This window comes from Vanellus vanellus (assembly GCF_965231255.1).
Source record: "Vanellus vanellus genome assembly, chromosome: 1".
NCBI lineage: Eukaryota > Metazoa > Chordata > Aves > Charadriiformes > Charadriidae > Vanellus > Vanellus vanellus.
This window is the reverse complement of record NC_138905.1, coordinates 218663787-218687850: the sequence shown is the minus strand read 5'-3', so window position 1 is coordinate 218687850 and position 24064 is coordinate 218663787. Positions and strand designations below refer to the sequence as shown.

At 41.8% G+C, this 24064-nt stretch overlaps 2 protein-coding genes across 5 annotated transcripts; both read right to left on the bottom strand.

The window, feature by feature from the left end:
• Positions 1 to 1828: 1828 nt before the first annotated feature.
• Positions 1829 to 15035, bottom strand: ALG8 (ALG8 alpha-1,3-glucosyltransferase; the record flags this gene model as incomplete). 4 transcript variants are annotated; one of them, XM_082498670.1, is made up of 12 exons in its annotated part: positions 4128 to 4204; positions 5267 to 5364; positions 7034 to 7173; positions 8027 to 8166; positions 8449 to 8569; positions 8681 to 8784; positions 9392 to 9518; positions 10060 to 10127; positions 11067 to 11176; positions 12665 to 12858; positions 14182 to 14260; positions 14923 to 15035. In XM_082498670.1, 12 exons carry the CDS (start codon positions 15033 to 15035, stop codon positions 4128 to 4130), a joined length of 1371 nt encoding a protein of 456 aa, XP_082354796.1. The 4 variants fall into 4 exon arrangements, with proteins under 4 accessions (XP_082354795.1, XP_082354797.1, XP_082354794.1 ...); XM_082498669.1 differs by lacking the exons at positions 14182 to 14260; positions 14923 to 15035 and adding an exon at positions 1829 to 2754 and having other exon boundaries at positions 4132 to 4204; positions 12665 to 12855; XM_082498671.1 differs by lacking the exons at positions 8027 to 8166; positions 8449 to 8569; positions 8681 to 8784; positions 9392 to 9518 and adding an exon at positions 1829 to 2754 and having other exon boundaries at positions 4132 to 4204.
• A 7106-nt stretch (positions 15036 to 22141) lies between these two features.
• On the bottom strand, positions 22142 to 23040 carry KCTD21 (potassium channel tetramerization domain containing 21; the record flags this gene model as incomplete). The annotated part of the gene is made up of 1 exon (XM_082495263.1): positions 22142 to 23040. The coding sequence occupies one exon, from the start codon at positions 23038 to 23040 to the stop codon at positions 22258 to 22260; it is 783 nt and encodes a 260-aa protein (XP_082351389.1). The 3' UTR covers positions 22142 to 22257.
• Between the last annotated feature and the right edge of the window lie 1024 nt (positions 23041 to 24064).

Here is a 24064-nt window from a genome sequence, read left to right as displayed (position 1 = left end):
ATTTCACCCCCCCCCAAAAAAAACCCCAAACCCTAACCACCCCACCCCCCGGCCCACAAACCAACCCACCCACCCCCAGATCGGGCGGCTTTACCCGGGGCCGGGCGAGGCAGCCCTCCGGGCGAGGCAGCTCGGCCCCACTGCGCAGGGCTGGGGAGGCCGGTCAGTAGTTAAATTATAGGGGTTTAATTAAACCCTAAAAATTAACAGCCAATTCATTTTCACAGCTCTTCTGGCCGACAGATTAAGGACTAAGACCTACAGTCCTGCTAGGTTTTTTTTATTACTATAAAAATCACATTAAACAAGTTGCAACATTACTAGGATTGACATAGACTCATATACTTGTCTAGGTTGGAAGGGACCTTAAAGATCATCAAGTCCAACCATGAACCTCACAGTCCAAAGTCCACCACTAAACCACATCCCTCAGCACCACGTCTACGTGTCTTTTGAATACCTCTGGGGATGGTGACTCCACCATGTCCCTGGGCAGCCTGTTCCAATGCTTGACAACCCTTTCTGTGAAGAAATTTTTCCTGATATCCAATCTAAACCTTCCCTGGTGCAACTTGAGGCCGTTTCCTCTTGTCCTATCACCTGCTGCTTGGGAGAAGAGACCGAGCACCCCTTGCTACACCCTGCTTTCAGGGAGTTGTAGAGACCGAGAAGGTCTCCCCTCAGCCTCCTTTCTCTTGTCCCTTCCTGGGTGCCCTTGGCATCTCTGGGTGTCCTGCCACGGGACCCCACGCTACACCGAGGTGTGTGGGTGCTGCTGGAAAAGACCCGCAAGATCAAGACCAACTGTTAACCTAACACTGACCAAACCACCACTAAATCATGTCCCTCAGCACCACGTCTATGTGTCTTTTGAATACCTCCAGGGATGATGACTCCACCACTTCCCTGGGCAACCTGTTTCAATGCTCGATAACCTTTTATGTGAAGAAATTTTTCCTAATATTCAACCTAGACATCCCCCACCACAACTTGAAGCCATTTCCTCTTGTCCTATCACTTGTTACTTGCAAGAAAAGACCAACCTCCCCCTTGCTACAACCTCCTTTCAGGTAGTTGTAGAAAGTGAGAAGGTCTCAGTTAACATAACCATTAATAAACACATTTGAACGCATCATGGGTCCTAAAGTTTTCCCAGCCTCTTTCCTAAGAATTTATTATTCAGCTTTTCTCCAGAAAAGAGGAGGTTTGGCTGCCACTGCTTCTTAGCAAGAGACACCCAAATCAAGGCAGGAGTCCTTGGAGGATTCCAGGTCATCTTGCAAATGCACTGCTGGAGAAGAGCATGGAGTGTTTTTTTTTTTTATATTACTATATCCCAACACAGGATGGCACCTATACACAGATGAACAGGAGCATTGCAGATACTCACCCCATGCAGAGCTTTGAGGCTTAGACTGAAGGTAGAATACAGATGGAAGCAGCACAACCATCAAAGAACACAAAGAGCACAACCATCCCCTGGGCTATCCCCTCTGAAGAAGGTCATGCTCTTAAACTAACATGGAAGAAAGTTCAAAAACTTCTGGTAAAAACAGTAAAAATCCATCCCTTCTCCCCTCACAGCTTCATGTATCAGTGCTGGGCTCCAAAGTAGATCCCAATTTCTAGAGCAAGATCTTGAAAAGGATTGGGTTGTTTTTTTTTTTTTTGAGGAGAAATTCCGCAGAGGCAGAACAGGATATAACTCATCCTCAGTTTACTAGAGGAACTGTGGGCACTTGGTCTCCTGTCAGGAGAGCAATTATTTTGCAATTATTTACATTAATTGCAAATAAATACAATTATCCAGCCACGTTATCAGATATGTTTAATGGTGTTAAAACACTATCAAATTGAGGCATGTGTCTGAAACGAGGCAACCTGGTCTACAAAAATAAGTATGATTACAGGAATATTAAAACCTCTTTGCAAAGACTGTATGAAAGATTAAAGGGACACAGACATATTAAGCAACAATGTAAAGCTTCAGATTTGGGTGTTCAAGAGGTTGACAAAGCACCATAGGACAAGTTTCCAGCTAGACAATACATCCTTACTTGTGCAGGTGTCCCTCAAAAAGTAGGGCTTAGACATGAGATACAAAAACTGCAAGAAATGCTCAAACAAAAAATATCAAGTTTTTAATTTACATTTTCCACAGAATGCAGTTACAACGCTCTCTTCTACACAGCAATGATCCCTTGTGTAATGTACCACAGTGATTTTTATTCAAATACAAACAGCAGTGGGAAAGCTGGCAGGTTTTCCTCAGGACAGAAGTCTGGACCTCATCAAGCTTCACAGTTTATCCACAGCAAGTGGCATCTCACCACGTTATTGTGAAGAGCGCTTCTGGTCAGAGGTATCCTTGTTGGGCAGTACAGAAGTGTTGGAAGAAAGAATCCCCTCTTGGCCATGGTACACATATGCTGTGGTTTATCGAGAGCCGTACATCCTTGTGACAACCCCTCAGTGTGCCCGATAATCCCCTCAAACGTGGGACTGGTCCCCACACTGTGGCTTTACTCAGCCTTTTGTCTAACAGAAATTCTCTCAGTCAAGACGGAGACATAGAGTTTCAGCCAAGCGTAGGTGACACCCAGAGCACAGTACACAGAGGTCAGCAACAGAGGGACAAAAGGGAAGTGCGGTTTCCAGGGGGTCAGAGGAAAGATAATTTCACAGAAGATTTCCAAAGGCACTAGTTGGATGAGGTAGATTGTTTCAAGCCAGTTAAGGAGAGGCCTCTCTCTCCTGTCAGAGGAATAAAAAAAAATAAGTTTTAAAATACATCATGTTAACTGAAGTGAACTATTTCTCAGCTATCACCGGTGAGCAGTGCAAAGAATATCTCCCATTAGTTCACAATGAGGCTTTTAGATAATTTAAAGAATTTCAGTAGGAAGACGTGGTAACAGAGTACAGCTAATTTCCTTATCACGTGGCTTTTAACACCAAGTTCCAAGATACCCTAGAATTTAAGTAGAAATCTCAGCAGTTGCTCTGCTTTACCTCATATCATTCCAGTGAACAACTGTACAGAGACCTTCATACACACATTTCTTCCACAGAAGTTGTTCTACATCCAGAGAACGGAAATGTCAGATTTATCTTAACTGCTGACCCCTTGCCCCAAGCCTTCTGTAGGATGTACGAGCCCATCTCTCTTGCAAAGGACATCAGTGGTTGGGTTTTGACTGCAGGTAAGTTTACAGGAGAATTCACATTCTTCTGGAAAGAATTTGGGTTTTGGGTTTGTTTTTTTTTTTTGAACATTAAGAACAGGAAACTTGCAAAAGCTCCATCTCTAGACAGAAACTAAGCTCCTACAGAGGTTTTCAGATAGAGCTCTTGAGACAGAATGGTTGAATTATGAAATACTAAGGGGGGGAAAAACAGCAGTCTGGTTGAAAGAGGATCACCGACAAAAAGCAGATGACTGAAGTACTAAATACAGGTTTATAGCATTTCCAACAGATCCTTCACTACAGCTTGGCTTTGCCATGAAAAGTTTGGGAAACGGGAAAGTGGAGACTACAGGGGTTATAAGGGTAAGTACTATCTTTGGACAAGTGGGTCAAAATGACCTGTAAAAATACACAGGATGATTTGGGGAATTCTATGTTCTGACAACCAAGTGTTTCAGGAGATTTGTTGACACATTACAGATTGTAAATGCATGTTATTATAGACTGCCCCTTCCATGCATGAAAATACTAAGTACTAGTGCAAAAAAACCACAGTAGTATTTACAACCACCAGCACAGACAAACAATCTTCAGATAACTCACCGCAATAAGTGTTCTACTATCAAATTAAACCCTCACAGGGCCACAGCATTACAACTTCGTGCTTTAACAGGGCATCAGGCAGGTGGGGATTTACAGCCTGCTGGGAATACCTGGGTAGTTGTCACAACTCAAACATAACAAGGACGTGCTATAATACTACTAACTTAAGCCTTCCCTCCTGAGAAGAGAGCAGAGGCAGAAGCATCTTTTGACTAAGAACACTTCAATTTGATAATTTAGCATCGGTTTTCTGAACTGTTTGCCCCCTATGACAACACTGCTCCCAGTGACAGAGAAAATGGTTTTGTTCTTGGCTTTGGGAACAAATTTCTTTAATTACCTGAATAGAGATTTCAACGAAGAGAAGCTATACACAGTAAACAGCAGCATAAGCAGTATTTTAATTGGAAGTTCTGAAATACAAGGACCATAACGTTTTTAAAATTAATTATAAAAACATTTTGCCATATAAATTGCAGCATCTTTAAATCCCACTAGTCACACTTGCATTGTCCAACTTAATTATTTTCTCCAAACAGAACTGAATGTTTTACTGCTTAGGACACCTAAAAATAAGCATAGATATTTACTAAAGCAAATGCCAAGCGTTTGCAATGCACTTACTTCAATCATCTGTAAACATACTGAACACACTAATTATAATTACAACATGATAGCACCGCAAATAAGATTTTCCTATTAAAAAATAAATCAGAAGTTACTGGGCTTGGAAGGTTAAAACATAAACGTGACAGCCAAAATCAATGCTATCTAGTTCTAGGTTGTGTGGTAGATAAAAATTAAGTGATAGAGAAGGCAGAGGAAGTTTCTCATTTCTCAAGGCAACAATTTTGCTATTGCAAATAAGCAGCAGCATCAGACCAAAAGAGTGTGTCTGGATTCGACCTCTCCCAGAAGGATGACAATTAACCAATACAGAGTTATAGTGTTGTCGTAGCTATGATGGTCTAGGGTTTAAGTGAAGCAAAAGGGGAAGAAGAAAGGAACAGCTTTTGGTCACGAAGAGAAATTTGTCCTTTCACTGATGTGTGGTTTTTTTTTAGTTTAAGCACATTAGCGATAGCATGAAGTAGCAGTCAGCTGGAAAACTGTCTACCAGATTTGTGGTTTCAAATTGTCTTTATCACTTTTGCTTCACATGGTTGTTAGAGAAATTTCTAGAACTGTGACAGAATGAGGGATAACAAGTATTGACTATGATAATTTCCCCATCTCTATTTCAACTTATAGCTTAACAGCTCTTCCACAGCTTTTTAAACCAATGTTTCTTTTCTCTTGTTGAAGAATTTGTATTTATGGAAACAAGCTGACATACAGTTGCAGAACTTTCAACTTACTACATAAAATAATCCAAAACCATTACCTGTATATTACCTCTAGTGGGGAAAAACAAAACAAAACAACAACCAAAACCAAAGCAGCAAGATGAAAGCACAGAAAGGAAAACACTTTACCTGGTGATGTGAACAACAATGGAAAAAGCGAGAAGTGCCCTGTGGTTGTCAGAATCAAGTAGATCCCAGCGTCCTTTGCTCTCTGAACAGACAACAAGCTAGAAGTGACAAGAATTTGTTATGCTTTTGTCTTTTAGCAAAGAAACTTAATTTCAGTGAAATACTACACAATTCACAAGAGACTGAAGAACAGGTCAAATAAGAGTTTCATATATCCCCAGTCCCTCAGTGAAGTCTCCTGCTTCCAAACCATGTGGCCTCAGAGATAAAAATGCAGGAGAAAAAAAAAAAGTCAGCCAGGAAACCCTTCCCCAGAAAACCCCACCTCCACTGAACACGAACATTAGAAAGCCCTGGAGTTTTCCACAAATGTTTTTTTTTCTGTAGCCAGCTGGCTGCCAACATTGTCATCCCTACTTTTTCTCCTTCCTCCCCCCCCCCCCCCGTTAATTCCCCTTCCTCCCACAATTCCCACCTCAAGAGTTTAGCAGCTCTGAACAGGAAAACAGTTTGTAGCAACACTGGTCAGGCAGCTTATAAACTATAGCCTCACTTCTACCCAAAACAGGCATTAAGTCTTTTTAGTAGAAACTGCATACTGTGCGGAAGGTCCCTTTCCTCAGTTGGCTTCTGAACAACCTACCCAAGCATTTTAAATATGAACTGCAGCACTCATCAAGGCTTGAAGTGCCTGGCAGCTAAAAGACTACAATATTTTTTACATTTGTCCCTGCCACAGTAGATCTCTAAACTTAACTATTCAGAGAGAAAAAGAACTTAATCAACTATGCACACTTGTTAAACTTGGCTATGACAGCAGTGTCCAATGCTTCAAAAGCCAGGCAAGCCAATTAATTTCTCTCTTCAAAAAGCAAAGCCAGAAGACGTGCAACAAATGTATCTTGGACATTTTGGGTGCAACAAATGTACAGCACAAATGCAGTTATAACAGTGGGGAAAACAAGAGACCTTAAGAAAGCAGCCTGCTTTTGTCTACCATGTCACATGAGTGAAACATTTTATCAAGCCTGCTCCCAAGCTGTCACTAAGACAAGGAAGTTTCAAGGGAAACTAAATTAATTCTTTTAAGACCTGTGGGTCCACATGCAGCCTAAAGTCTGAACCCCATTCTTTCATAAGCATCTTTGGTTTTGATTTGTTTAGCTTTTTTTTTTTCCCCATTATTCTAACAGCCATCAAGTGTCTGAATCAAAACACAGATTTTCTGTATACTGTGCATCTTGAAACAACGCAGCATTCAGAGAAACACAAAAGAGCATATGTAACGGGAAGGCCTGTGTGTCAGATTCCTAAATTGATTGCTTAATCATCCCAACACCATACACTTCTGTTCTTCTGATCATCTGTAAAATAGTACAAAGCTTTGCTGTGCCCCATAGAACTGATATGGGAATCGGCTACTCCCAATAAAGCTCAACTTAAAACTTCCATGAATGCAAACTATTGTAAAGTATAAGCCAGTGTTAGCATGTCATAAGACACCATTTGTTTAACACCACACCAGTTTCCTACACATGCTATACTAGCACCAGCAGATTTGATTGCTAAGGCAGCCACATTTTATTGTGCCTGAAATTAATTTACTTGAAGCGCACTTAAACTTTACAGCTTAAGGCAGTCTATAAACACGTTCGTTTTCTGAAGTATGCTGAAAATTAAGTCATCCTCTTTGAGGATTCCCCAACAAGTGGCTGCAGGTTCAGTCTGGCCAGCTACTACATACAAAAAAAAAAAAAAATCACTTACCTTAAAGGCAGAATAGCAAGGAGTATTGCTTTTTCATGCACGTGCCAGCCAAACATGAAGGAGCTCAATGCACAAAGAACAAGGCACTGAAGAAAGCCTCTGGGCCCTTGGGGTTTAAACCAAAGACAGAAAACAGAGGGCTAGAAACAACAGGCAAAAACAGGACTTCAGTGAAAAGTCTGGCAATCCTGAACACAAGCTATTGTCCAATGAGATTTTTTCAGTGTTAATAAACACCACTGCACCCAGGTTGTGCTTGTGTGGCATAAGCATTACATAGCACCGGAGGAACCATATCTATTTGGATGTACAAGTAAAGCCTTAAGGACTTCATCAATGTAACAGGAGGGGAAAGCAGACTGAACAACTACAGACAACTCCCTGTTATTTGTGTTGCAAGAAATGTCTTTGAATCCATGCCGCTAAACTCACTTCAAAGTTACTACATAAAGGTGTTGAAACAAAGATTTCCAGTTAAAGGCTAGTTGCTCATTAGACTGAAAAAGCGTCTGCATCCAGTTAATTGCTTATCGAACCTTCAATTCTCTGCTTGCCACCTGACGAACACTAGGCTTACCTGTAGCTCATGCTGTTAGGAACACCGTAAGCTGCCCAACCAGTTCCATCAGTACCTCTACTCACATCCTAGTTCAATTACCTTCTATCACAAAAGCTTACTTCTAGCTCAGCATGCAGAGTGGTTTTGATCCAAGATTGCTTTTAAATATCTTTTAACCGTTCTAGAGTTGACGGGGGCCATAATTTTAGCCATACTTGAAGTAATATTGTGTATCCAGAAATATATTAATTCCACATTTATCCTAATAATTGTTGGGTTTGGGTTTTTGTGGGTGTATTTTTTTTTTGTTTGAAGAGAAAGCTTTTTTGTTGTACTGGAATTAAAATTCATGTGAAGTGCATGGTAATCAAATAAAAAAAATATCTATGGAGGACAAAACACATCAAGTTTCAAAAAATATTATTTGTTCTTACCAATATAGATATGAAAGTACAGATTAATGTTGCCAATGGAGTCACAGAAGGGAGGACAGTATGCTGAAATTCTTGAACCAGCCCTCCCGTCATTGAGGCTTTCGGAATTTTTGTGGGATCAAGAAAATTACACTTTAAACCTACAAACAACAACAAAAAAAGCACAAACTGATAAATGTTAATGAAAAAAACAAAGTAGCTGAACTACGTACATGGCCAAGTAAAGGACAGCAGAGAAGAATGATTGATTTCTGACCTACTGCTGGAAACTTAACATGCACTGGATTATGCAGACAATCAGGCGATTTAAAGCAATCTGAAAATGTAATTTACTACCTGCATTTCAAATGGGGAAGGAACACTAAAATCCAGAGAGCTCTATCTGCATTTAGGCACCTTACAGTAAGATTAGCATACTGTACCAAAAATTGTTAGCACTTTATCCATGGCATTGTACAAAGCCCAGAAATTAGGGGCCCAATAAGCATGGCAGAGGCCTCGCTTGAAAGGAAAAAGCCGTGAAATGACCTGAGGCAGCTGTCCCTACAGAAAACAAAAAAGAAGAAACAGCCTCTTTAGATGACATGGCTTATATTTTTGTAACACAGTTTTCTAACAGTTCAGGGGAACAACAAGTGAAAAGGGGGGTATTACCAACACTATGAAGGGACCCAATGAAAGAGCAGACACAAGACAGACAATCAATCCCAGAAGAGTTACATGAAGCAAGCTGAAACTTCTCCACTTCAGGGATCCATCTACAAGAAGCAAACAGATGATGAAAACACTTACTGTTTCAAGTGGGGAGGGAAACAAAGCATCCCACACTAAGAGCAAATTGCTAGCATCTATCTAGCAATAGATAGGTGCTAGCAAAAGAAACATACAGCCTTTTATGTCAATACATTCAGTTGCTTCCTTCAACAGTTAGTTTGCATTTACTTTTTCCACACTGCAGCTCCCCCATTATACAAACTTTCAGTATTTTCAAAAGAAGCGCCTTCTCTATTCATGCAAGGAATATCAAACATGTTTTTCAGCACTAAGAAGTGGAGAGAAACTCAAAGAAGGACTTTGAAATAGCTTCTGATGTTATCTAATCATTTCATAACCATAATTCTTATGACTTCAAACTGCCACCTGCAGTTTGTTCATGTTGTTTTTCCTTAATGACGATCTCCCTAGAAACATGAATTTTACATAAATAAATTTCAAAGATCTCCAAGATCTTACCAGCTCTGCTACCCAAGCAAAATTTGACACACAGCCATTTCATTCTGATGGTACCTGCATGTCTTGAGTCTCCCTCAGGCCCCACTAATTAAGACAATCCCCCAAAAGCAAATGAGGAAAAACCCGTTTTACCTGCATTATTTGCAGTAAAGCAATAGGATCGCAACAAATAAATGCCATATGCTGGGGCCACGTACATGTAGATATGTTTGAAATGCAGAAGAACAGCAAAAAGAAGAGCTCCTTCCAAGTATCTTTTCTAAAGGAAAAACAAAACCCAAGCTTCTACTTGTTCTCCTTTTGTACTAACTTTTAACGATCATCTGCTGTACTCCTGAGGTGACAGGACATTTATCATAGGCATAAAAACAAATGAGCATTTACTTCAAATTACAAACTCAGTAGCTTATGCACAACAGGTGTGAAGAAGGAAACTATATTGTCACATGATGCTTGGAAAACTGGGATAGGCTCCACCTCCCTGCAGCTTCAGAAGTATGTTTTCTAAGGACTGGTGACTTGGAAGAAGGTGAGCGGCAGGAAACTATGCCACATTACTCAGGTAGAACACAGAATTTAGCTTTCCCACAGGCAACTGCAATGCTGCAGCATCAGCAAGCAATTATGGTGAATTTCCAGTACTCCTATTCCCCCCAAACTCAACAAGTAATCAGACATCCAGCTTAGTACACCTCAACTTCCAGCCACTCTCAATCACTTCATTGGGCTGCTCATATTGAATGTAATTAATGCACCTAAAACACACATAGCAACAACAGGGAAGAGCCACTCAAGTTTACCTGACATAGTCGGGCAACAGAAAGAAGCATCAGCCCAAACAGAAAGCCGTTGTACTGAAAGTGAATATCTGAACTGGAGTCAAGAAAGGAATAAAGCAAACTTTCTTTACTGCTATCAATTTTCTGGGGAAGACTCAAACTTATAAACAATAAATTCAAATTAAAATGGAACTTAAGTAACCTTAAAATCACTTCACGTAGACTTGAAGTCATTACTTAACCATACCTGTAAACACAGACACAAAACCTAATACTAGTACATTATCTTGATGAAACAAAACATAACAATCTAACCACATATGTATCATGCAACTTATACGATAAAAGGCTAATTCTCTACTTTTTAAAATTTTAAATATTAGTTTCTGCCTCGCATTGGTGAATGAATGAGATGGCATCTCTCAGTTATAACCTACCGCAGGCAGGCAACTTAAACAAGGACTGGGACAGACAAAACTAGTCCTTCCTATAAAAGAACGCTGTTGCTTTCCCATTACCTCCTCAGCTAGATCAATACACATTGTGTGAAGACTGACTCTCAATAACTGGACCTTCCAGAGGTTTTTCTATATCCCCTCAATAAAAAACTTGCTAATTCTCATGTAACATTACTCAGTTGAATACAGCCTGAACATAAATAACTTGTAGAGATTTCCCTTGCTATGGGACAAACCTAGAACCCCTCCCAGGAAGTAAGAGGCTCTCTGCTAATACTTCTGTAGGTAGGCAGGGGAGGAGCAGCCAGCAGGAACAGGCATGCCACTGCCAGACTGGTCCTCCTGCAGTTCTGGCAAATCAGACCAAAAATGGAACAATTTCCTTTTTGCCAAATAATAATTCTAATGAAAACATGAAGTTATTCAAGTAATCCCAGAAACACAAACAGCAGTGTTACTTGCTGTGATAGTAATAATAATATTCATGGGTTTGTACCACATGCTGTAACAGGTTGTTACAAAAACCACAAAACAAACCCACAAACAACCTGCAATGGTTTGAAAGGATACGATCCACAATTAGCAACCCAAAATTCCACAAGAGCAGAACAGCAAGAATAAAGGTTGGTTTTTCCAGGATATCCTTTGCAGTTCGTTTCCCATTTACACATCTGCAGCACCTGAACAAGAGCAGAAGAAACAGGAGTCTTAATTTAGACAGCCAACAAAAACATCAAAACATCATTGCTTTTAAGAACTGAGAAGTGCACTTAACCCAAAGAAAACTATTTTATTCGGATGGAAGGCAATGACAAAATTCTTGTTAAATTCATCAAGAGAAGACAGTGTCACGAATAAGTTAGAGTGAAAAAAGGATTTTAAATATCTATAGCTGTGGTATGTTCCACATACTAATGCTTATGTAACTTGCTCCCCCCTCCAGTATTATTAACTATTTCTGCTGGTTAAAAAAATATCTTATTACTTCTCAGTGTGAAGCCATATGGTCCATATTATTTCTGAAGGTAAGGTTAGATCAGATTAAAAAGTTGTGGATGGTTTGTGTTGAAATACTATTAGTAGAGCCATTTTAAGAAAGCCAGCTCATTCACACAGAGTCAAAACAATAAAAGGAGAAAAGTCACAGCTCAAAGCTAGCCCCTTTCAAATAAAGAAAGTAAATAAAGGAGCTTAGGGAGTGCTCCAACACAACAGAGAACTTCCTACCCAGATTTTGAGCAGATAAGACTGTTACAGGTTAATGCAGGCAACATAATTCTCGAAACATCTCTCCCCCCTCTACTCTTTTAGGTGTAGATAAAGACTTCTTCACAAAGTCAGGGCACAGTGAAAACAAAATCTTATTATTATATTAGACTTGGAATAATCAGTTTGTCATCAAGAATACCAGAAAACACAAGTGACAGCATATTGGATGATACTGGCATTTTATCACAAGTTTCCTTTATGCTTCTACTGTAGAAGAATAGAGTAGTAAGAAAAGTAATAGGAAGAAACAGTTGGGTCCACCCAAACTGTCCTGCAACTCCTACAAAATGAATCCAGCAACAGAAACAAGATACCTGTAATATGTGAAACAGCAACTAATGTCTGAACGCTTACAAGTATCTAAAGGGTGGGTTGAAGGAGGATGGAGCCAGGTTCTTCTCAGTGGTTCCCAGCGACAGGACGAGGGGCAACAGGCACAAATTGGAACATAGAAAGTTCCGTTCAAATACACGGAAAAACTTCTTTACGGTGATGGTGACAGAGCACTGGCACAGGCTGCCCAGGGAGGTGGTGGAGTCCCCTTCTCTGGAGATTTTCAAGACCCACCTGGATGCAGTCCCGAGTAATGTGCTCCGGGCAATCCTGCTTTAGCAGGGGAGTTGGACTAGATGATCTCTAGAGGTCCCTTCCAACTCTGAAAATTCTGTGATTGTGTGAAATCTAATCACACATACAGCAATAGCATCTCCAAGAATGACAAAAAGTTATGTTGTATGTAGAAATTTGGAAAACTGCTCCTTGAATAGGTTAACACAGCTTTGATATTTCCATGCATTTACAAGCTTATTTGTACAAATAACTATTTGTTATTACTGTAGGAAAAAGTCCATATATTAGTGACTACCCACTGTCCCTAAAAATAGAACATAAAGACTTACTCACGAACTGCATATATGAAAAGGATATCTGTAAAGATGACAGAAAATCTTTGGAAGAAGATGGTTGCGCGACTAGTGTAATTCAGGTTTTCAATAACCAACATCTTGGGGTCAAAGTACTTGGCAACATGTGAAAGTGCACATTCAAACCAAGCAAAAAATGGTGGATAATCCAGGGTCCATTCTGAAGTTGCCTAAAGACAAAGTAAGATTAAGTAGTTTTAATACAATCCATGCTGTTTACAGTCCTTCAGGTACAGCTCATCACAGCAAATCGGCTGATGGATTTTATCTCAGCAGCCCCTATTTAACAGAAACTACTTTGCAATAAAGTAGCCAGCTGTATGGTGCTGAACATTATTCGAGCTGTTCATCTGTAGATGGATAGGTAGAGGGATGGGATGTCTCTTGATTAGGAGAAAAAGATTAAACAACATTTTGTGTATCTGGACCTAACCAGTATATAACTGTCTGTTCTTTATAAATCTACTTACAGTAATAAGGCCAACGTTAAAAAAAAAATCTCAATATATAAAATAGCTCACAGTTAATATTTGCCTACATTAGAGGAATCACCAGCACAATCAGCCTTGTTACAATCTCAAAATTATTTTTACTCATTCCTCAGCAAGTCTTAATTCTAGTAAGACCTTATCAAGATCAAACAGCATTTGATCTTTTCCCATATGAACCATTATTATGCCCTGACCAATGATTATCTCCTTGGCTGTTGAAACAGGAGAGGAGAAAGGAGAACACAGCAGGTTAGGATGGGGTATACTTGTCAACATGCATGTTCCCAACTGCTTATGTTACGCTGCCGAAAGGCATCCTATGTTTTGGCATTGGGATCATGCTGGCACAGAAATTTGTTTCACAGTATCAGATCAGCCTGTCAAAGTTCTGACTCGCACAAAATCATTTACTCCTGGATACATCATTACCAGATACTTACATGGAGGATTACTAGAGACTATTATATTTATCCTAGAACTCCAGGAAATACTAGAAGATAGATTAAAACCCAATTGTGTACACTAAGTCTATCATCAACTTAAAAGCAATGAATCTAGATTAAAATCGATGCACACAAGCAGTGGCTCAAAACTTTAATGCAGTGATTGATTCCATAATGTATGTACCCATTTATATGATTCATTCTTTATCATAACTGTGTATCATTAATGACAAGAGCAAAGAAAGATGCAATTTAAGACTACCATGCAACTTGCTCCTGTGTTACACAGCCTTTCTCTCAATTGCCTTTTCCATTTCACCTTCGTAAGTACTAGCAGCTTCCCTGAACAATTCTCATTTTTTAACTAAAGACTACACAGGTCCAACAAATGGCGACTGGTATGTTTTTGAACCACTGCTGTACAGCTGCCAACTATCAGTATCCATGACATGTACTTTCTGCAAATAAAAGGCTTTCTCCTCTAGCATTCACTTAAGCTGCCATACCAAATAAGCCTATAACTTATATGCTGCTAAAAAACACCCAAACACATACTTACTTCATAGTACCACTGAGAGAGGGGTAAGTTGTGAGTGATGGCAAGCCAATTCCTATGTACTTCAAAATCTGTGGAGTAACTACATAAGGTTTATATTAAGAGTCACATACACGAACTTAAAGGAGAAACATTTCAGAGCACATCACCACAGGCAGATAAAAAGGAAGCTCACATTGATCAGCTCTAGGGCAAGACTTTGATCAAGTAACTCTAAAAGTAAAAAAGATGCTGCGTGAACTTTGTGCCAAGAACATATACAGGTAGATGACAAGAATTATTTATAGCTTGGCCTTTTCTGTCAATTAAAGCCAAAAATTCCAGGTTGTGACTTTTTAATAGCAATTCAGTTTGGATTTTTTTGGAGGCAAAAAGCTACAGTGTCTTTTAAAGTTAAAAAGCGTTAATGTTTCAGCACCTTTAAAGGCCCTCCCGAACAACACCCAGGCAGAATGGGCTGTAAGCGCCTTCAGACACAAAAGCAAAACGACTTCACACCGCCGACAGGACGAAGAGGCGGCGCCATCCAGCACCGCCCCGCTCCCCACAAGCGCCCGAAGGAAATATGGACCTTCAGAACCTCAGGGCCCCCTCAGGAACGGCGGCACCACACCGGCCCCTGCCCCCCTCCCTATTCCCGGCCGCCCTTAGGGGCAGTGGAAGCCAACCGCCTCACCGGGAGGAGGGCTGACAGGCCGTACCGACACTCCCCACTCCCCCCCCCCGCCCGGGGAAGCTCCTTACTACGCGGGGATGAGGAGACACTTGAGGAAGGACACGCCGAGCGCCAGGGCGCGGAACCAGCTCCGGCCGCCCGCCGCCATGACACGCCGCGCGCTGACAGAATGACCGCGCATGCGCCGCGGCGGCCCGCCGGCACTGTTTAAAGCGCACGGCCCCACCCAACGTCGGCGGAGCGCGCATGCGCCATGCTGCCCGCCCCTCTCGGCCGCTGCCTCGGGCGCAGCACTGCGCATGCGCGGGGCTGGGGTGGAGGTGTCTGTGGGGCACCTTGGGGGGTGAGGCGGGGCTTGGGTTTGGGGTCGGGAGTGGGGTGGGGTGGGGTCAGGGCGGTGGTTGGGTGGTGTGGGACCAGGTATGGAGCTAGGTGGTGTTCGACCTGAGAGATGTGGGGTTGGGTGGTGTAGGACTGCCTGTGAAGTTGGGTGGTGTTGGGCCTGAGGGATGTGGGGTTGGGTGGTGGTAGCCCTGGGTTATGTAGGGTTGGGTGGTGTGGGACCTGGTATGGGGTTGGGTGGAGCTGGGTCTGCGTGATGTGGGGTTGGGTGGTGTGGGACCACCAGTGGGGTTGGGTGGCTGTGGGACTAGGTATGGAGCTGGGTAGTGTTGGACCTGGGTGAGGTGGAGTTCTGTGGTGTGGGACCAGGTGTGGGGTTGGCTGGCGTGGGACCAGGTTTGGGGTTGGGATGGTGGTGAGTGTGGGTCAGGGGTGAGGTGGGATGCTGTGGGACCAGCTATGGAGTTGGGTGGTGTTAGGCCTGAGTGATGTGGAGTTGGGTGGCTGTGGGACCAGGTGTGGGTCTGGGTGGTGTTGGGCTTGGGTGATGTGGAGTTAGGAGGCTGTGGAATTAGGTATGGAGTTGGATGATGTGGGATTGGGTTGGGTGGTGTGGGGCTGTTGTGGGGATGTACTTGCAGCAGCCTGGGCTGGGACTGCTCCTGGTGTCCAGCATCTCAGTGAGGAGGGGACAGGCTGTGGTACCAGTTCCATGTTCATCAAGACTGGTCTCACACAGGGTTGGCATCATCTGAGTGCAGCCCCAACTTCATCCCTTCACACTCCTTCTCTATATTTATAAGAGCTGAGAAATGCAGTTCCTACAGGGCTCAATGTCAGCCGTTGCTTCTTCCAGAAGACTCCCCTGTCCCTGGGATATGGTTAAAGAGATGGAGGGCTCTGTCTCACCCTGGATCTGGGTAATCTTTTAGGATCCCTCTCTGGATGCTCCATTGCATCCCCTCTGCGACATCGGGCAGGGTGCTGGGGAGCCCACCATGCCACTCACCATCAGCACAGGCTGTTGGTTCAGGACAGAGACCAGTGTCCCCCCACATGCCCAGAAACATGGTGTCTGTGGGTGAGTTGGATGAAGGGCATGGGGGAATTATGGCTGTTCTCATGCTCACAGCTGCCTGGCATCGGGCAGAAGCCACTTCTAATTATTATACCAGCTTAGCTCTGCTCCAGGGAGGTGCCATCTCCAGCCAGTGTCACAGGGTTCTGGGGCAGCTTCCAGGTATAAAGTGCTCTTTCAGAGGAAAAAGCTCAATTTTTTAATACCTGAAAGAAATTGCCAGCCTGATGGGTGGATGCACACTAAGCTGATGCCTTTTTGCTTCCCGACAGCAAGCATTCACCTATCTATGAATAGATAGCCCCCACCTTGTAGGGGCTGCATGAAATCATATAGCTAATATGTTAAACTTAACTGTTTTTCCTGTACAGCAACAATTTATTATGGTTTGTTCAAATTCAGGGACTAGAGACAAGTTCAACCAGCGGTAAAGCATTAGGGTTTAGAAGGGTTTTCACCAGAGAAATGAATCCTCTGTTTAGAAATGTTTTAAACATAAATGTACTAATGCATTTTAAATGGTTTTGATTATTTAGGAAAGCTTGTTCATCCAAGTTTTCTACACCTGCACTAATTTTTGGGGAACTTCCTACAATTCTCAGCCATGGAGATGTCTAGGTAAGCATTGCAATGATGCACTTTTAAAATCCTTAGAGACAGGAATAGCTACAGATTTCAGCAAGCATAGCTGCATGCACTTTCCTCAAGAAATGTATGTCAGGCAGAGCATCTCCTGCTTCATTCACATTTTATTTAGTGTTTTCTAAAATACGTATTAGTAACAGTTCACAAAGGAGTTACAGGCAGAGAAATGCAACCAGATTTTTAAATGTGATAGCCCTACGGGCTCTCTAGGAAAGTGGTAAGAAATAAAACCCATCTTTTGACACTTTCCAAATAGTATTCATTCAAAAGCACGGCTTTTAGTGCATTGGGGATCAAATTCTGATCAATGGGAAAATCCTACAGTTAGGAGTAGGAGCAAGAAAATAAGAGAGAGGGGAATGGCAAGAGGAGGAAGAGAAAAGGAATCATTCCATACAGTCCTTCCCTATAGCTCTGTTTGTTCTGAATTCATAGGGAAACCATCCCTTGTGTTATTCCCAAGTGAATCTGAGAGCATGATCTGCATATTTATGCTTGATCCAGCCCTTCTCGCACAGAATATCTACATGACTGCCTGTCCTAATTCACATAGGAGACTTTTACTGGGAGGGCCACATATTAGCACTGTTTGTATCCTGCATGTTTGTGTCCATCAGTGTGTGGATACAGCAGTCATTACAGAATGGCAGTCAAATATTTCAAAATTTATTGAAAATTCTGAGCACTGACACCTTATTCAAAAGGATGGGGTGAAAATGAAAGTCGCCGAAGGATCTTCTTCATAACTTCTTTATTTATCTGTGAAGTTTCAGAAGATCCTAGATTTGTTTTCCACAGACTATGGCATGGGCTGAAGGCAGTATTTATTACTCCTGTCAACCTTATATATGGACCCCACCAGCCTTTCCTAGAGTGGGAATAAATCTGATTGATTGCGAGTATTTACTGCCATTGAACTTACGCACTGATTTATATTCAGCAACCCAGATAATATATGGGTAACCACAGCAGTGCATATGTTTAGTGATTTCAAGCACATGCAAACTGAAGCAAAGCTCTCTACTCCTGACAAGTTACTAGCGTAACTCTTGTCATGGACAATATTTAAGTTGCATAATAGGAGATTAAACCTGGAAATCGCAGCCTCCTTCTGTAGCAAAATCTTTGTCTCCATTGTTACCTTGCTCGTTTTTTTCCTGAACACATCAAGATTCTTTATTCTCGCCCTTCTAAATCCTGGGTTTCTTGCTAACATGTGAATTCTTCCAGGTCTAACTTTTTACACCTATTTCTTTTATCTCCCTGCCATCACCTGCAGCAACAAATACTCCTCTCACTGACTTCTAATGACCTTTAACAACAGCTGCATGAACTAAAGATGTCTTAGTATTTATGTATGGTTTCAGTCCCTTCATTATAACTGGACACTGTTAGGTATTTAAGAGCTATCACGCCTAACAACACACAGAGAAATCCATGAGTGATTCTTTCTGGACTCCACTAAGATGCTTCATAATAATCTTTTTGTCATATAAGAAATCCCATTGTGCTGTGCACATGCCCATATCTGAAAATGCCATTAGACTACAGCTAATAACTAATTTATCATCTGCCTTAACTCTGATATTTTTTCTGCTCTAACACTATCGATTGCTCTATTCAGTGGCTCTCTGCATTTAGTCCATTTTAGAAAAAGTGAAGGTCTTAGCCTCATTTTGTAGATGAAGATGTTGAGGGAGACTGGCATATGGCAGAATCAGAACAGGAGTGACACATGGGATGTAGGAGAAAGCACCTTCAGACTTTAAGGGAAAAAACCTCACTAGATCCCTCCTTGTTCTCAGGACCTTACAGGAAAAAAATGTTTGTTCCTAGAGTGAATATTCCACTCAACAGTGAAATAATTTTTAGATGTTACTGCTAATAAATACCAAGTACTTCTCATGACTAATGATGGGGTTGTGCTGTACTTAACATGGCTTTGTGCACCTTCACTTTTCTCTAATTCAGGAAAACTCTTGAGAAGAAGAATCATCAGTGCTGTTGACTAGTAAACAAAGGCAAGTTACAGCTCTAGGGCTCAGAAAAAGAAGGTTAAAAAAAAGCCAGCTATCTAGATAAAAAGGGAACAAATGTTTTGGAGAGAGAACATTCCTATAAACAGTCATTATAATGTAACTCACAGACTGCAAAATTAAGGAGCAGATATAAATTTAGCTTAGTATGTAGTTTGAAATAGCAACTGCTTTTGTATAACATATGTTTGACTGCAATCACAAATGATTCACTTACTGCTTATTTCATGTACTCGATTAGCATGCAGAATGACTGTGGCATTATAAATAGTATCTCATGCTTGAAGATGTTTATTCTGCTTAGCAATTTAGAGGTATTTCAAGTTTTTCTATTCCTCCCCAATGCCCGTCTTCACTCATGTCCTTACACTTTTTGGAAATTTTGCACCTCTCTGCATATAGAAGAGAGATATTTTGCATTTCTCTGCATATTCATATATGACAGAGACTTGTGGCCAGCCGTACCTTTGCCTGATTTAGTTACCTGAGCACAGATAAACATTCAAGTCGTCCATCTTTTGCATACCAGACTGATGGTTTAAAGCACACCAGGAGAAGACTTGGGTTAAGTTCTCTCCTCAGACTGTGGGGACTGAAACCTGTATTTCCATGTCAGCAGAATTACCCCAGTTAGTCTCTAGGCCAGGTTGAGGCACTCTTCATTTCTTGTTTAGACTTTTAAGAAACTGCATAACTGCTTTTAGTGTGGGTGCTGCTACAGTCCTAAGAAAAGAAAAGGCAGCGGAGGAAAAGTAAATGCTCTAGATTAAGCTATGCATAGTGCTTTTACGGACTCCTCTTACTTGCCTTTCACCAGAAAATGCAGTAATGATTCAACTCTCCCAGGGAATATTTTTATTTTGTTAAAGCAGTACTGATCCAGAGCTCTAAAGGGTGTAGATCAGACTTCTTCCAAATGAGATTTAAGCCCACTGCTTTTACCTTTGTATAAACTCAAGCTGACAGGAAACAAACTACTACAGATAAGTATTATTTTAATCCTGACATACAAGAACTACTGTTACAGATTATTTAAAATCTACTCTCAAAGGCATGGGCTAAAAAGAAATACTGGCAACAGCCCCCAAAAGCTCTGTTAGCATAAATTCAGCAAAGGCATATCTGTTTCAAGGCATAGATTTGATGAAAGAGGGTTCGTGTATGGTATTTTACAGATCATAATCATATTATGTGTATAGATCATCACTGTGAATGTCCAACTGAGTGGCAAACTCATGTCAGAAATAAGATTCACACAGGAGTTGCTTTGCTTTGTCAGTGGCATGCAGCAACCCCTGGAACAGATTACTCCTGCTTTATAATTCAGGACAGGGATGAGGGAAAAAAGAAGTTCTACCTAATGCAACTAAAACTAGGAGAACATGGTGAGTTAGGTTGGAATTTAGCCACACAATCCTGTTTACAATCCTCAAAATTCACAAAACTTGCCCAGAGCTAATGGCTCTGAGGGCTTCAAGCCCAGTCAGTGCTTCCTAACAACATGGTCCCACATATATCATGGTGGTTTAGCACCAAGTCAGACAGGGGAAGTGGTTTGCAATGGGCTGCCAATAGCTGCAGAATGTGCATTTCTACCATCGGCATGCTCATTTGTGGTGTTCATGCAATTACAGCTTGGGACAGTAGAAATATATGTATGTCACTGTATTTTACAACAGTAACAAAACGCTTCTTCATGTCTGTTCACAGGACAGCTTAATGTAGTGACAGACTAGTTACTTTGGGAAACAAGAATATGAGCAATACTGACCTTTGCAGCCCTGTGCTAAGAACTTTGGAAGCACTAAAATTCTAAACGCCAAACTTGGTTATTGCATTTTCCCTTCTATCTCATTAGAGATAACGGGAAACATTCCACTGGGTGTCTCATGCACACATAGCAATCAGGTTAGGGAAAGACAGCTAAGATACTTTTAAACGTAATTAGCTGAGAATGAACCACCTTGAATGTGGCATAAATGGTGTTTAGAGTTAAGATGCAGCTAGTGGATTATGATCTTCATTATAGCACAGACCGTGCGTGTAGGAAAGAGCTTGACCATTGTCATTGCCTCTGGTTTCCCACTGCCTTACCTCCGACAATCTGACACTAAAGCCAAGCAAGTGCATAAAATGCTACCTTAGTGACCTGACCATTTCACAATGATGTAAAAAAAAAAAAAGGCTCAATGCACTGGGATAGGAAAAGTGAGTTTCTAGTTCTGTAATGAAAAATACTAGGCGTGACCTGATGGGAAAGTTGTCTTTTCAGATGAAATCCATCCTACCCAGAAAGCATCCCATGCACTCCAGGCACTGCTGAAGGGAGATGTGCCCAAAAGGCGGCCATGCCCAGGCAGAAGAGGCTCAAACATTCAGAATATATTTGTGGACCTCTGTCCTCTTAATGTCTCCACCTCAGAAAGTGTCTTCAGCAGCATCCTCCAGACAAATACAACATTGTAAGAGAAAGAAAAGGACTAGTTGTACTGGCTGCCTTTGGAATGTAGAAGTAAAGGTTTAAGAGCATCCAAAGAAAAGTACCCCCACCAGCCACAATCTTCTCGGTTTGTAAGAACATTATTCTCTCTGCTATGGGTTCCTGGGTTGTTCCCCACGCCAGCCACATCATTCAAACATGGTGTTCCTGACAGCAGAACAGAGCAAGGGCTTCCTCACAAGGTTCAGAAAAAAAGAGTCCGCTTCAGATGGTGACAGAAATCCTTTGTTGAACCCAAACAGACAGGATCCCTTACTCACTTGCAGTTTGCCCCATCCTTTACAGTTATATTGGGTGCGTCCATCTGGGGATCTAACCAAGCTTCTTGGATGCTCTGCACAAGTGATATGGCAAGACATCGAAAATGTGCGCCCTGGACTGTCCGCTGTGCTTCAGCTCCATGGCATCTTTCACCACATCTGATCTCCAGAAAGCCTTCCAAACCTTGACTACTGAAACTCACATCACCCTTGCAATATAGGTTAAGGATCACGCCCATTTTCCAACTGGAAAATGTAAGGACAGAAGTTAAGTGATTTTCCCCACAATTGTCCAGCAGGTCAGAGGTGGAGGCAGAGACAGAACCAATCCTTAATTCAGGTGCTAGACAATATTCCTTCCATCTAGAATATCGACATATTCTGAAAGGTCGTATTGGTAAATACATTAAAGGAAAATCATCTCCCTGTTAGTGACTCTTAATCCAGATAAGCACGATTCTGAATTAGGTTGTAAGTGTGTTTTAAAGGGAAACACTTAACCTGCGTTATCTCTATGTTGGCACCATAATAAACAGCCATTCCTACTTGTACCGAATTAGGCGAATAATCTTATTATTCATGAAATCTGAAGTATGTGGGTGAGAAGAATCTATGCAGAAACCATCACTCATGGCTATTTTTAGCACTTCTTCCACAAACACCTGGAAACTATTGATTTGCTTATTATCTGGCACCACCCAGAGTCTCTTTAGATTCTGCCTGGTGTACTCCTCTTCTGGAAGGCCTTCCACACTTGCAACCCAATCCAAGGTCAAATGGTTGGGGTCCTGCAGGTAGCTGGATATTGAAGAGAGGTTTCCATTGAAGCAATAGTAAAGTTTAGAACCAAGAAGCTTCAGGAACAGACATGACGTGGAGAAGATATGAGCACTGAACACCTCCATGTTGGAGGAAGACAGGCTGTAGATCTGGGGTGCTTCTCGGACAGTGAAGTGAACAGTCTGGGTCTTCTGATCGAGGCTGATGTTGAGCATGGCATTCTTCTCCGCTTTAGAAAGCTCTACCTCCTTCTCCTGCAAGGCCTCAATCAATGGCTGAATTTGATAAAAATCCACCTCCCGTCGAAGTAAGCCCATTTCCTGAAAGTCTTCAGGGAGGTCCAAGTGAGAAGTTCGTAAAAAGTTCAGGATATAGCGGAAGATTTTGCCATCTCTGTCGATAAAGCAGTTGCCTTGACTGTCCTTCTTAGTTGGGATCTTCCCGCTAAACATGGCCCCCAGCATGGAGTCTGGAAAGCTAGTCAGGGTGGACAGAGAGGTGGTGTAGAGTTTTCCTCCAACATTGAGCGTGATGGGTTCTGACATGATGGAAAAGTCACGATGCTTGAACTAATTCTAAAAAATAAAAAATAAAAAAAATAATCCAACACCACACGTTTAACTGCATTTGCCCATTTGAAAGGTTAAACTACAAAGATAAAGAGTTCTAAAGGGTAACTACATGGCAAGAACTCACTATAGAAATTAAAAGTGGGGAATTACTTTTCGAGTTTGTATCTTGAGAACAAGTGCAAGGATGTTTTTTTCTCCTAACAGACTTGAAGAGGACTTTGTTTAGTTCAGTTTAGTTCCAGAAATCATGAGTCTTCCAAAACTTTACAGTCATGCTAAAAGTGAAATCTCTCCCACAGATGCCTACAGCTGAACGACTGCTGTCTTCAAAGCAAGAGTTATGCTCTGGGCTCACCCAATCCCATCTCCCTCATGAACAGAGAATTTAGAGGGGAAAAAAAAAAGGACAGGACAAGAACCAGCCACATCTCAACATCTTCCGTGGCATCTGAAGATATAATTAAAGCAACAAAGCTGTTGCAGCAGAATCCCCTGATACATACTTGAGTGCAGTCAGCCCAGCAGACAGCCAGCGAGCAGTGCTGCTGTAAGCATGTGACAGTCTGCGGTTCCATTCAGTAAAAAAAGAAAACCAACAGGCTTTCTCCTTCCAACGTGCTTCACCTTAGGAAACATTTCCTAATTAATTGAGGCCATATCCCCATTGACGTAGTTTCCACGCAGCTTCTCTGCAATTAGCTGAGACGAAAGGAGGATGCAATTTTATGGCGCAGTTAAGGATCACTGTCTCTGGAAGGGACATAGCTCCTTTTGCCATCCACCATACCTTCCTCCTCCCTTATGCCAGCTCCGGTACTTATCTGACCCCATAGTGAGCCAGTTTAGGGAGAAAAAGCATCATTTTCTATTCAGGATATGTTTCTGCTGCATCTTGGAACCAGATGAAAGCCGGGGTGGAGCAAGGGAAGAGGAAGGAGCCCTTTCCATTGCAGATCAGCTCAGCTGCCTTGAAAAGCTGGGCCCTCATTCCTGCTAG